Here is a 15,263-nt window from a genome sequence, read left to right on the forward strand (position 1 = left end):
TTGATTAGACCATTCTACGGAGCTACCAAAATGTCAGTGTGTTTAGCACAAGGTAAATCTCTCACATTAACAGCATGCAACATTAAATTTAAAGTAATCACGCTGATTATTCCCCGTAGCAACCAGTGCAACACACACAAACTCATCCCCACACAAAACCCCGCCGTGGCTGCATAACGGGATGAAGCTATTAAGCAATGAAAATTCATTAAGCGGGAGTAAAATTTTCATAATGCAACCACCGGACTCCTCCCCCTCAACAGCATTTTTCCCCACAGCTAACCATTTTCAACGGCGTTCATGTCAAGTTTCATCGTGTGGTGTCGATGAATGTGCGCTTACACCGCGGAATGGTACAGTCATCCCACATATTCGGAACACCCACAAATTCGGAACACTCTTGTGGTAATTTGTCAATAGGATGCAAAATGCAACTTTTCTGTCGTCCCTGCTTTTTTAGGACCTTTATTTGGACATTCTCTTGCTATTTCACTAGTAAAAATAGTACTTTTTAAACAAAAAACCTCATTTCAAGACTATTTTATCCAGAGCAGCAAAACACTGCCTCCAAATTGCCTGTTCCATAAGGCTTCATCCATAAAGTACGTCACGCTAAAATCAGCCAAAGTTTACCCCCCCTCCCCCCCTTTGTCACGCTTTTCCTATACTTACAACACGCAATGTCACACTTGCTCAGACCCCCCCTCCCCCTAGCGCGTGACATACTTTATGGATGACGCCTAACTGTGGGATGTTAATTGATATTATCACAAAAAAGTTATCAGACCATGTTTAAAACATCACTAAGCTTGAGTTATATTGGTCTCAGAGTGTGAAGTATTTTTTTTGTAAAAAATATGTACTCCTGGAGAGAAAAAAAAGGTTTGTTTACATCGTAAGAAAAAAGTGTTCCGAATTTGTGGATTTCAAGAGTCAATGTTTTTCTGTAAAAAACTTGATATAAAACGTAAAAATGTACAGCAAGTCTATACATCAATCGAAAGATCGCAAGAAAATGATGGAAAAAGCAAATCATTATGTTCAATTATCGATTTTCTATGATTTGTTGAACATTGGCAGATCTGTAAACCGTTCCGAATATGAGGGATGACTGTACGTTCAGCAGTCACCACCAGAAGTTTTGAGGTTCTTCTCTAGCTCGCCAGCAACCCCCATAATTGAGCCAGGCTTCGCCTGATGGCTTCTAGTTTTAAGGTAGCTTTGCCGGTTTGAAGCATTTTTTGAAACTAAGGTAATGTTTCAATTGTTGTTAAATTATGCATCATTATACAACCAGACTTTTTTTATGGATTCCATAAGTTTTAGTGTAAAATTTCAGTGTGTAGAGCTTCAATGTAGAGTTGCAGTTCAGATTCAGTTCAGTTTCAGTTCAGCAAGGTTGTTAATCGATAGAATTATCGTCGATAAAACTATCGTCTAACGATAGCAATAATGGTATAACGATAATAAAAATGGTTAGCGTCGGGACGATAACGATAATCCATCGTTATCGTTAGGCCGATGCAAATATTTAAAAAAGTTTTTGTCCCTCGGCCCTGGCCGAGGTCAAGGGGGGGGGGGCAAAAAAATAAAAAATATAAAAATTTAAATAACAAGCCATAGTCTTCACATTTAAATGAAAAAAGTGTTTCAAAATGCATTTTACACTAGTTCAGTTGTTTTGCAATCATTAGTTTTCAAAAAATCTAAGATCTGACAAAAACAAAAATTGTATCGAAAAAAAAGATTTTGCATCGAAAATTTTCAAAAAATCTTAAGATTTTTTAATAAACCCAAACATGCTAAAAATGATTTTAAACGCAGGAGAATGTATTTTAATTTGATTTCAGCTGGTTGCACTTGAATTTTCATTGAAATTTTGAAGTTTATTGTAAAAATATTTTTTTTTGCCCCCTGATTTTTCGGGCCAATTTTGAAGGGGGGGGGGGGGGTGACAAAAACTTTTAAAAATATTTGTACCAGCCTTATCGTTATTTCAACAATTCTATCGGGGATAATTCACGATAACGGACGATAACGGACGATAACGGACGATAACGGACGATAACTTATAATTAATAAATTTCTAAAATTGACTAAAACCAACCAAATTATGTTGCATTTTAAAGCTTCTTCTAAGTAAATATTTTTTAGATAATATGGTAAGTTTCAAAGTATAAACACTAGGATGTAACAAAAATGACTTTTTGGCGGGCATTCAGGGGTTTGTTCCGGTGGACGTACTGAGCCTAAATCCCAAATATGAGCTTGATTGGACGTCACAGGAGCTGGCGCTCCGCCCTTCAATTTTAAATGGGATTTAACCCGTAAAAAAAGATTTTTTCAAAAATGTCACTTTTTGAGGCATTTTGGTCACAATGCGTTAACCAAAAACATCACTAGCGTGTAGGCCAGATCCTTGCGCATCTTTTGGTATATACACCCAGAACTGGGCATCGGCATACGAGAGGATAAAGAGCACGTTTCGGTAGTAAAATGGTACTGTGGGCGGACGGAGAGGATAAATCCCGAAATTACCGAGAGTACTTTACTCATGGTTCATTTTCCAAAAAAGTTCATCTATCAAAAAAAGTGCCGGTACCGAGACTCGAACCCAAGACCTTCGACATATTGAACCGTGCCTTTGCCGTATGGGCCACAATGGTTCGGTGACTAAATAGCGGTCGTTTGTCCATATAAGCCACTCATAGGATGAACTGTTCCAATGAACGAATGAACACGCGAGAGGACTATACTCTCGCAATATAGCACTTTCCTCACGTTTCTTTTCGTGAGGACTATCCCCTCGTTCTTTAACTTTGGGTGTATAACATTGAAGTTTGGAGCATCCTGGAGCTCGGTATAGACCTTCAAAGTTTGGCATTTTTCGAAAAATCGGTCCCAGCAAAATCAAATGGCGTCTCGGGCGTCGCGAGGTGCGACGCATATCTTTTTTGCCGGGGCCGATTTTTTGAAAAAATGACAAACTTTGAAGGTCTGTACCGAGCTCCAGGATGCTCCAAACTTCAATGTTATATATACCAAAAGATGCGAAAGGATCTGGCCTACACGCCAGTGATGTTTTTGGTTAACGCATTGGTGGCCAAAATGCCTCAAAAAGTGACAGTTTTGAAAAAATCTTTTTTTACGGGTTAAATCCCATTTAAAATTGAAGGGCGGAGCGCCAGCTCCTGTGACGTCCAATCAAGCTCATATTTGGGATTTAGGCTCAAGATGCCCACAGGGGGACTGGGCCATTCGGCAGAATGACGGTCGGCGGAATGACGTTCGGCAGACAACCAGAAGGCAGAAAAGGTCATTCGGCAGACAAACATTCGGCAGAAAGTACATTCGGCGGAAAAGTACGAATGGCAGAAAAATGTTCGGCAGAAAAGGTCAAATGGCAGACAGGGTCATTTGGCGGAACGTCGATTGGCAGAAAAGCACATAAGGCAGAAAGGTTCATATGGCAGAAAAGTACAGAAGGCAGACAAACAAATGGCAGAAAAGATCATTAAGCAGAATATATCATAAGGCAGAATATTATTTGGCAGACAAAGTCATTTTTGTCTAACTTCCTACCAGCAACTTTATCGAGACAGAACCCAGTGAGACAACCTGGACTGAGCTTACGACTTAACCTGTAGGTCCGACGGGGGCCAACATTCAATTTCCCGTCCGACGGCAGGCGTAACCAGACAAATCTTTAAAGGGCATAAAATTTCCGATCTTTTGCTGCCCATACATCAATGTTTTCTATAAAACCCACGTTTTTAAATACCTGGGCTTTTTGCCCAGTTTGATCCACTAGAAAAAAAATTACGAAAGTCCATACATTTTTGGCAGATTGCTCAAACGAAACCATAACAACGTTTTTGCTTAAGTATTTAAAAACGTGGGTTTTATAGAAAACCTTGATGTATGGGTATCAAAAGATCGGAAATTGTATGCCCTTTCCAATGCCACAGAGATTGACTTGTGAATCGTGGACCGGTTCGGATGCCGGCGGATTTTCCGACGACGAAATTTCGGGTTTAAACGAAATTCCAACGAAAAATCTATTCTATCGATACAAAGACTCCCAAAACGGTGTTATACCCACAATTAGCAATTCTATGGTAATATATTGACGTTCAGTTAAATTAAATGTTTGCAAAACTAAGTTTAGATAAGTTTTATATAGAATTTCCAGAGTTATTTAAACTTTCATACTAAGTAAGTAGTAAACTTGATATTCAAACCAAATTATTTTGTTAATCAGTCAAGGATGCCTATTTGGAGTTGGGAGACTGGAATTATGGTGATTTATCAACAAATAACTTTATTTATGTTAATTTTTCGAAAGGTGTAGGGGAGAGTGGGGAGACTTGATCCCCTTTTTTTTGTATCGCACATAACTCTGCCAATTTCTCACAAAACTATGAACTTTTTGCAAGAATTGAAAGCTTAAACATACAACTATGTTTGGCTAATAAGGGTATTTCATCAGATAAACTCTTCGAATCATGCCAAGCGTTTTAAAAAAAATATATTAAACCGCCATTTTCAAAATGTTGGGAGTAATTTGATCCCCTATTCAACATTTTGAAGAAATCTTAAGCAAAATGTTTCTTATTCATCCAATCTTTTAATTTTCTATAAGTTACAGCAATTTCACATTAAACCTGTACGTTTGTTTTCAAAATATAACAAGTTTAGCATGCAAAATATTTAAAAACTTAAAATTTTCTTTTTTAGACCAAAATTGAGCATGTTTACAAAAGCTGATAATTTTTGTTTACAAAACTTTTGAAAAATGGTTCAAACTGCAGTAAGTTATGTTCAACTATACTGAAGGAAACTATGTACGAAAACCCAGCTCAATTAATTAATCTTGAGGCTGATTCCAGTGACTGTAAAAATGCAGGGATCAAGTCTCCCTAAACGTACTTTTTCAAACAATTGTTTGTAAAAATAGTATGACGATAAATTTAACGTCAAATGCGGAAGGGTTTTGGAGTTGATATGTTTATCAAGCAATTCATGTATAAAAATATTTTTTAAATAATTTTGAGTGTTTTCTATACTTATCAAAACAAAGAAAAAGATCTCTTGGAAGTTTTTGCAGCACTTTTTAGAAAAATGTGTGTAACTCAATCTAAACATTTTTTAATTTTTTTCTTTGTTTTCTACAATGAGTTTTAGTTGATTTCACACAACTTTCTAGAACAAAGCCAATTGTTTTACCCACATGCTGACGAGATACAGGCTTGGGATCAAGTGTCCCCGGGGATCAAGTCTCCCCACTCTCCCCTACAAACTTTTGTTGCACCTTTTTTATTTCTTTTTATGGAAATCATCTTTTCATGAGCTTTTTATAGCAAAATGTTCGGCATGAGTTTCTGAATAAAACGTAGTACTAGGTTTTTGACAAACTTTTAATTGTTTATATGTTTCATCACAAAATGTGTATAGTGCCCAAGGGGCGTAAATATTTTTTTTACATACAGTACTTTCTTTTAATGTGTACCAACATTGACCAAAATATGACATCGGTATTACGTCTACAGCCCGAGTTATTCAACTGTCTCATTATAGACGCACTTGGCAGGAACAATGAGACACTCTACGAAAATCAATTATTTTCTAATAAAATGTCATGTTTTAGTATTGTTCCGTTGCAGGTAACTTGCCTAAATTATTTTAAAACAATTTTACCAACTTGAAACTTAAATTAACAAAAGTTATACCAAAAGTATTAGAATTTTGTAAAATCCATATATTTATACCAAAAACTTTATATTTTTGTTAAATGGAGTTAAAACTCAATAAATTTGCCAAAAATCACTTTCAATTCATATTTTGAAAAGTTACATATAGTGCGTCCATCCCGGGAATTCCCGGGACAAAACTCCCGGGATTTTTCCAAAACCGGGAATTTCCGAATCCCGGGATTTTTATATTTTATCCCGGGAATCCCCGAAATCGGTAAAAATATCAAATTTTGGTCTGGAAATTCAGATTTTGTTGTGGAATAGATGAACAACGATTAAAAAATAAAAATAAAATATTAAGCATAATTTTACTTATAGAGAATAATTGTCAGATCCGTAAATTGCCGTAAATTGCTTAGCGCTTGAAATATTTTCGCTTCACTTTTATATTCATGAATTTAAATTGAAAAAAAGTAATTTTAAATATTTTTTTATGAAACATCTTTGGCAACAAAGACGAATGTATCGAATCAGAACAGCTGTTTTAGTTTATTTTTGCATAATGTTTTGATTTTTCTGATTGATTTCGGTTAAAACAGAAACAGAACAAAACAATTAGTACACCGATCTCCAAATTAATTGCTCTGAAATCTCGTGTACTTATTCAGTTTGTACTTCAGATTTTCTCCAGTTGGCGGTAGGGACATTAAGATAATTTGTAAAATATTGTTTGTTATGATTTTATCTGCTGTTTTTTATTTGTTGTTTTAGACATTTTAAAAAATTGTTGAAGCTTTTCTGGTCATGTCATATAAAAATAAAAATATGTATTAATAAGAGACTTATTTAATTTGAATCACACTGGATTAAAAATTTTGATACATTTAAAAACCAAAGCACAAGAAAGAGCAAAAACTAATCTTTCAAGCTATTTAAAACGGCTATTCTTGTTCAGATTGAAGAGTAGATTTTCACCAATGAACAGTATTGAGCTAAATCCATGATTTTTATCGCCCTAGTTACATAGATTTTGAAAAGAAGAAAAATCAAAGTGTCTCATTGTTACCCATGGGCTGAAAGGAGTGAGAAACAATAAGGTAGCCCTGGATTCTCGGTATATTCTTAATTTTGGCCAAACCAAATGAAAGGACATTGTAGCCCAACTCATTCCCTATGAAACGTCAAAAAAAAAATCTGGAGAAATGTTAGTTTTGGTGTTAATGGCTGCCTATGAGCGAAAAACTAATTTTTGTCCATAATTTACTTTTACACCCCAGAATCAAACATTAATGAATAACTTTTCAAGGGAGCTTCCATAACCAAAGCCACTATTATGGCAGACGTGTATCGTGTAGACACACCTTTCCCCAAAATATGAGCCTGTTTGGTTGAAACTACTACTTGTGAGAGCCATTTTATCACTGTTCCCCGTGTCTCATTGATGACTACTCTACCCTAACCTACATTGTCGTGTTTGCCATTATCATTAGAATTGTGAAATTTTGTGCAGTACAAGTGAAAATTATTCCCAGTCAATCAATCGGAATTCTGAAACGGAATTCAATTCGAATCGATTACGTATTCCGTGTCAAACGCAACAACCGATACGTACACGGAATAGGAGCGCTAGTTTATTGTAAACATATGGTACGTTCGTTTAAAGAGCCGGTGCGGCACTGAGTGACGCACTCGTCGGTGCCAGTTTTGGTTCAATCGAACGTCATTTGTCAGTGTGCGTGGAACTCGCATGAAACTGAAAAATATATTGAAAAGCACTAGAGTTTCAGTTCCAAGATGGCGGTGAAACTCTTGCGGCACTAGCGCGAGTTTCTTCAAACAAACACTTTGACAGCTCTGAGTGCGGCACTCAGTGCGAAACTAGCCCTCAAACGAACGTACCATTATAGAAACAGACCCCAAAATTCGTTTTAAATACTGAGATATTCCACAAAAACCAAAAAAACTTCGTGCATTTTTGTCATTTTCCATATGAAAGAAGTTTCAAACTTGTCGTGCTATCTTGACACAGCCTGAAATTTGATGTAAGTGCGACAATCGGGTACTAAAGCCCTATGTAAATTTTTATGAACAACTGTAAAAAACACGATAAAAAACCATTTGTGATCACTTTTTTTCATTTTAATGCAAAAAAATATTGACAAGACAACATTTTTTCGATGGCTCAAGTATGGTCCCCTTGGAACGGGCTGTCAAGTAGGACCTTTCATGTCAAGAAGGACAGTGAAGTTAATTTTTTAACTGGTGGATCAATTCTCAAATTTAGTTCTCGGCTTATCAGTCCCAGTAGCAAGTAAAACGAAAATTTTGTTTTTTTTATATATAATATCATTTTCAAGGGTTTTTTAAATTGAATTAAAAATCCATTTTAAATCCTTTGCGGTCGTTGTACTCAGAAAAATAAGCTTTATCGTTATGACCAATAATATCACAAATTTAAACTTCATTTTAGGACCCAATTGGCCAAAGGGATTTCAGGTCAGAAAGCGTTTGACACAGATACGAGCTCGACTACCGTAAACCTTTTCAATTATATTTCGGGACTCCGGCAACCAAATTCAGCCAAACTTCGGGGCAATGCACAGAATGGTCAACTAAACATACTGTAATTGTTATTGTTTACATTGCGTGCTCTCGTTTTTGTTTATTCAAGATCAAACTTTAAAACTCGTTTTTCTCGGAACGTCAAATACGACGTACGACAAAACAGCACGACAGCGATAAATAATTGTAAAGAGAGGTTTGGATTATCTTAACGTGAAGACTTCCATCATTGTCATGATTTTTCGTTCAAAGATATAAATTTTGCGTCGCTTTCATTATTTTGACAAAATTTCTCCAACAAGTTGTTTAGAATAGTGCCCTACACATGCTGATTCTTTTGGTAACGATTATCCCATTCCTTGAAAATTTATGGAAATCGTCATTAATCAATGACTGCCAAGTAGGACGTCAATGACTGTGCCACAAAATTTTATAAATTTTGAAGCACATTTGATTTAGATCAAAAATTCTTTCAGTGGCTTCAAGAAGGTAATAACCGGCACATGCTGATTCCTTTTGGTGCTGAAATTCGTTAAATTGAATTTAATACAGAATCTATATATATAAAAAAATTCGACGGTTTTGTTCGAACGCGAATCAGTTCAATACGGAGTGTCGGATCGAGGTGCTTTTGTTGCGTTAGGTTGGTGTAAGCCCAAGGAAGGTTTATATGCTAAAAATTTCCACTTTGGCCACTCTTGGAGCGATTCCGGAGCATCTGCAGATTGTATGGAAAAATGTACGTAAACTCAAATTTTGATCACAGGAGGCTGAATTAGCAAAAAGCAAAAACGTCAAAAACGAAAAAAGCAGAACGAAGTTTGTCGGGTAAGGCTTGTATTTTATAATGATGATGATCAATTTTCTTCGAAAATGATCAACGGCTTCACCTCAAGCTAAGAACCAGATTATCCGTTCGACGCAGTGATGGACGCAGAACTTTGCGGCTGTCATCATAGCCTGCCTGTCATCGACCATTGAACATAGTATGCTCTGTAGATTGTTCAACTGACAGATCACAGAAAAATCGAACTGGCGCAAAGTGCTGCGTCCACCGCTGCGTCAAACGAATAATCTTGTTCTCACCTTTACCGTTTCAAACCTGTGGACACCTAGTTTCGAGTAGAAATCACGCAATAGAGAAACGCCAAGATAATGCTGAAGCTCGAACAAGTTATTTGTTTTGTATGATTGACCTGAAAACCGAAATTACAGCACACCACAATGGTCCTGAATAACAAAACCGTGCGTCGTCGCTAGAAAACCGCTTAACAATGTCGAAAAATATTGATATTTTGAATTTTGACGTCGTACGGTTGCACGGACGACAAACGATGGACGGACTCAGCAAGGTGTACAAAAGTACCGCGAAAATGTGATCTTTTTGTACTTTGATTTTGAGTCTAAACAAATAGATTTTTAATTCATTATTGTTTTGTGTATTGTTTTCGAACGTTTCCAACTAAGAAGAGATCCTGCCAAACAAAGCTTTCTGCTGAATGGTTTTCTGCTGAACGACTTATTCGGCCCAATGAGTTATTCTGCCATTTGTACTATTCCGCTCAACGACATTCTGCCAAACGACTTATTCGGCCTAACGAGTTATTCTGCCATTTGTACCATTCCGCCTAATGACATTCTGCCAATTGATTTTCTGCCGAACAAGCTTTTCTGCCAAACGTATTTTCTGCCGAATGACCTTTTCTGCCGAATGACCCATTCCGCCGATTGTTTTTCTGCCGTTCGGCTTTCCGCCGAATGTCATTCTGCCGAATAATTTTCTGCCGAATGGCCCAGTCCCGCCCACAGGAACAAACCCCTGAATGCCCGCCAAAAAGTCATTTTTGTTACATCCTAATAAACACACACAAAAGTCACAACATACCGCATTTTTTTTAAAAGAACTCAAATTATTATAATTTGCTATGTGGGTATCAAACGATTCGAAATTTTGCATGCATTTTCAGTGTTTTTGATTTTTTTTTGTATTTAATACTAAAATTTTCACAAAATACCATATTTTCACGAAAATAAACAAATTTCTATAATTCGCAATAAGGGTATCAAACGATTCAATATTTTGCATGTATTTCTACTGTTTCAGAGTTTTTTGAATTAAATACTCAAATTTCCACAAAATACCGTATTTTCTCGAAAATACTCAAATGTTCATAATTTGCAATATGGGTATCAAACGATTCAAAATTCTAAATGTATTTTAACTATTATAGAGTTTTTTGAATGAAATACTGAATTTTTCAAGAAATACCGTATTTTCTCGACAATACTCAAATGTTTATAATTCTCAATATGGGTATCAACCGAAGCGAAATTTTACCTGCTTTTTCACTCAAACAGTTGACCGACCGGCAGTCGCGTACGTGTCCTTTGTACACAGTTTGTTAGGACACTTGTAAGAAAGGCGAAAACACGCGACTTCCCGAAGATTAAGATGCATGCAAAATTTCGAATCGTTTGATAACCATATTGCGAATTATAAAAAAATTATTATTTTCGAGAAAATACGGTATTTTGTTAAATAAATAGTACGTCATTCAAAAATCTCAAAAACATTTAAAATACATTTAAAATTTCGAATCCTGTGATACTCATATTGTGAATTATAAACATTCGAGTATTTTCGAGAAAATACGGTATTTTGTGAAAATTTTAGTATTTCATTCAAAAAAACTCTGAAACAGTTAAAATAAATCAGGAGTTTTTTTAAAAAGGTCCAATAAACCAAATTTACAGTTTTTTTCTTTTTGGGTGTTTTTCAATACCCCTGACTCAAAGCGGTTTCAAAAACACCCAAAAAGCAAAAACTGGAAATTTGGTTTATTGGACCTTTTCAAAAAAAACCCCAGAAATGCAAATTTCGAATCGTTTGATACCAATACTGCGAATTATAAAATTTTGAATATTTTCCAGAAAATACGGTATTTTGTAACAATTATAGTATCTCATAAAAAAAAACTTTAAAACAATGAAAATGCAAGCAATTTCGAATCGTTTGATACCCGTATTGAAAATTAAAAAAATATGGTATTTTGTGATTTTTTTAGTATTTATAATATAAAACTAATCATATTATTAAAAAAATCATCACTAAGATAAAGCTTAAAATTTTACATAATTTGGTTGGTTTTAGTCAATTTTAGAAATATATTAAATATAAGCTGGGTGATGAATAGAGAGTATGCGTATCGTGATTTTCTAATGATCCCACTTTGTTTACATCTACAAAGTAGCAGGCTGTTCAAGCAAAAGCATGACTTTTTTCTTACTGTTTAATGAGCTGTTTTATTTTCAAAATACAAAAAAAAATCTTAAATTTTCTTAAGTTTTCTTGACCTCAACTCTAGGTCCTCAAAAGCCAAACATTTTTCATTCTTGCAAAAAGATACAATTTTAAATGATCAATAACAATTCTCTCTACTTTTGGCGAACAGTAAACTGGTTCCACTTTGACAGTTCAAAATTGAGGCCGTTTTGCGAACCACTCTTCAGCACCCAGAATATAAGTTATCGTCCAATATCGTCGATAAATTATCGTCGATAGAATAATCAGAATGACGATAACGATAGATTATCGTTATCGTCCCGACGAATAACGTCGTTATCGAACCTCGATAATTTTATTGTTAACAACCTTGCAGTTCAGTTTCAGTTCAGTTTCAGTTCAATTCAGATTAATATGTCCATCGTAGAACGACTACCTTCAACGTGTTATCCTAAACCTCCAGACCGGATTTTGTCATCATCGGCCGCGTTGAAAAAAGGAGCAAAAAACGACCGTGTCGCCGCCGTTTGCACACAATTTTATGTGTAAGTGATGAAAACTCCTGACGTTCCGCGGTGTACATCATCCGAGGCCAAAACCTATTCCTGAGTGGCAACATCCTCGACAAGAGAGCAGTCACCGAAAAAAAAAATGAAGGAACAACTTTTCCACGCCGCTGCCGCTGAAAACCCCCAGACTTTGACTTGTGGTAACGAACTCTGGAGAGTGAACTTTCCGGAATCTGGCCCAGACTGGCTGATGTTAAGGATAAAGTGCGAAGCATACAGTGATGTTCATTTTTAGCTTTATGCACGGTAAAACAAAAACTAGAAAAAAAGTTGTAAAATTTTACATTAAATTTATGTAACTTTAGAGTAATTTTTTACCTTTTTCGTGTTAGATCAAACAACCTTGAGAAGCTTAAAAATGTGAGATTTTTCTCTTTCAACCTCCTACTTCCCCCTCCGGAACTGGCCACAGAACTGGTTCGTGCCGAGTTTTGCAGCCTCCTCCGGCGGGGATGGAGCCAGGCTTGAGAAAAAAGTGGAAATTCAATTAAGATTCTTCCGATGCCGTAGTCGTCTTGATAGTTTTTACCCGAGGCGGCAAAATGTAAAATAGTTTCAGCAACATTTTCGCTGTGGTTTGCACAGCTCGGCCTGGCAACACTGCTGAATGTCTCAGGGGGACGCTGCGATGGCGCACTCCGGCACGTTAATTACGTTACATGAATGGAACTTTCTGTGGTTTGAAGTGCTTTTTTTTTAGGAAAGGGGAAAACTCAATTTTCTGTTGCAAACTAAGAATTTACCGGTGAAAATTGTAGTATTTGAAACTTACAAACAACATAAAAATATGCATGACAGTCCAACATTTCACTTAAAGTTATATTCTTAAAATTCTTTCTCATTTTTCAGATAGACGAAATAACCGAATCGGAGCCCACATCAGTTATCCTACGCTTCTGTAAAAAAGAGGTATGTGATTTTATTAGCAATCCATGTTCCACAGTTATTTGAAACACAATTTTCCCAGCTTGCAGCAGTTCATAAATCGCTCAGCAATAAATTTTGTATCGTATTCCATCGAGCCAATAACTCTTAGCCCTAAGCAAAAAAATAAAAGCAGAAAAAACTGTGCACAATTTCTAAACTCCGGCAAAAAATCGACTTCTTAAAAATAGTTACTCTCTAATGGAGTGCATCATCATCTTCGTCGTCGTTTTAGTTATTCCCCTACAGCGCTAAATCCAGAAATCCAGAACACGATGCAACTCAGCTCTTCATCCGGGACCGTGAGAAAGACGCACGGTTCAAAGGAAGCGTTTTGACGTCAAGTAAGATTTATCTGCGAAACTTGCTCATTGCCGGAGACTGGTAATTTTTCTTCCTCTTTCCGTGAGCGAGCACTTCCGGAAATGTCGGCCACGCTTTTCCGGATAAACTGGGAGCGCCAATCCCAACCTTACCTTGGAAAAAAAAGGTTTTCGTTGCGAGGGGAAAAATTGAATCAAAATCTGAAAAGAATTGGATTTTGCACATTCTGCACTTACGCATATTTGTAACTTTTTGGAACGTGAGCGGAGAAAAAATCCCTCATGAACCACACATCGTGAGGGAAAAAAGCGTTGTGTCCCGGGAAAGGAAGTGGTTCTTGAGATAAATTTTGCTCCTGTCGTCCCACTCACTAGAAGGAAGGAGCGTGGCCACTGCCGGCCACATCATCCGGAACCACTCGAGATAACAGCAATAAAAGTATCGCTGGCATCGCCAGCTGTATAGATTCTTTCACTACTTTTCTCCAGAAACAACTTTTTAACGGGGCACGATTACAGCAAAAGTGCAAACAACTTTTGCTTTTTTTTTTTTCTTAGAAATTGTCTCCACGTTAACATCTTACTTGGCAGGGGTGTATTGGCGTAACCAGCTCGGTGTGACAAAATATGTTTTTTATTGGTTTGAATTACTTATAAAATGTTACAAGGGAAGTTGCCTTTTTTCATTTGAGCAATTCTCTACCAAAACCGGAAATGGATTTTATTTGTATTTTTTTATTTGTCTCAAATTTTGTTGGGGCCTTCCCTATGACCAAAGAAGCTTTTTTGTCTCATTGGTTCACCCATACAAGTCTCCATACAATTTTGGCTGCAGTCCATACAAAAATGGTGCATAAATATTCCAACAGCTGTAACTTTTGAGTGACTTTTCTGATCAATTTGGTGTCTTCGGCAAATATGTAGGTATTGTTAAGGACTATTGAGAAAAAAAGGTACACGGAAAAAAACCTCCAGATTTGTTATTAACATTTTTCACAAAAACTTAATTTGCCAAAATACGTATTTTATGATTATTTTGATATGTTTAAGCGAACAAAAACCCGCAACTTTTAAGCTATTGAAAAACATGGTCAAAACATCTGCCGCCGAGTCATAAATTTTTGAAAAAATGTGATTTTTTAGAAAATAGAAATTTCATGCAAAAACAAATTTCACGTAATTTTTTAATGTTAAATTAAATTTCTAATCGAAAAGTACTTTATAAATTTTTTGATAAAGAGTTCTGTTTCCATGATACAGCCACCGAAAGTTTGATTTTAGAGAAATATTTGCAGTTTTTCGATTTTTAAAAAAAGTAACCATTTCTAAAAAAAAAATTTTGAAGAGTTCAGAAAATTTGCTATAAAATTATCTAAGAGACATTGAAGATTGAACCTCGGGTTGCTGAGATGCAGCCACTTTAAGAAAAAGAAACACGAAAATTGAAGTTTTTAAAGTCACACTAAAACAACCCACCATTTTGAAATGTCGATATCTCAGCAACTAATAGTCCGATTTTCAATGTTAAAACATGAAACATTCGTAAAATTATGCGATCTTTTCGAAAAAATATTCCGCACAAAAATTAATAAAGACCAGCATTTTAAATGGGCGTAATATTCAATGTTTGGCCTTTTTAATTCTTATTCTTGATTTCAAAATTTCCAAAATATTTTTTTCGAAAAGATCCATAATTTGCTGAGATATCAACATTAGAAAATAGTGGGTTGTTTTGGTGAAGCTTAGAAAACTTCACTTTTCGTGTTTCTCTTTCTTTAAGCGATTGTATTTCAGCAACGCGATATCCAATCTTCAATGTCTCTTAGACAATTTTATAGCAAATTTTCTGAACTTAAAAAAAAATATTTTTAGAGATGGGCTCTCATGGTCACTATTTTCAAAATTCGAC

The 15,263-nt window shown here is 35.8% G+C and overlaps 1 protein-coding gene across 1 annotated transcript in view; it reads left to right on the forward strand.

The window, feature by feature from the left end:
* Positions 1-15,263, forward strand: part of LOC6044177 — a 192,286-nt gene that overhangs the window by 63,014 nt on the left and 114,009 nt on the right. Inside the window, exon 4 of the mRNA XM_038254279.1 lies at positions 12,957-13,016. Within this exon, the coding sequence (XP_038110207.1) occupies positions 12,957-13,016 (60 nt within the window). The remainder of the gene's footprint in view (positions 1-12,956; positions 13,017-15,263) is intronic.

Source organism: Culex quinquefasciatus, chromosome 2 (genome assembly GCF_015732765.1).
Source record: "Culex quinquefasciatus strain JHB chromosome 2, VPISU_Cqui_1.0_pri_paternal, whole genome shotgun sequence".
NCBI classification, from domain to species: Eukaryota; Metazoa; Arthropoda; class Insecta; order Diptera; family Culicidae; genus Culex; species Culex quinquefasciatus.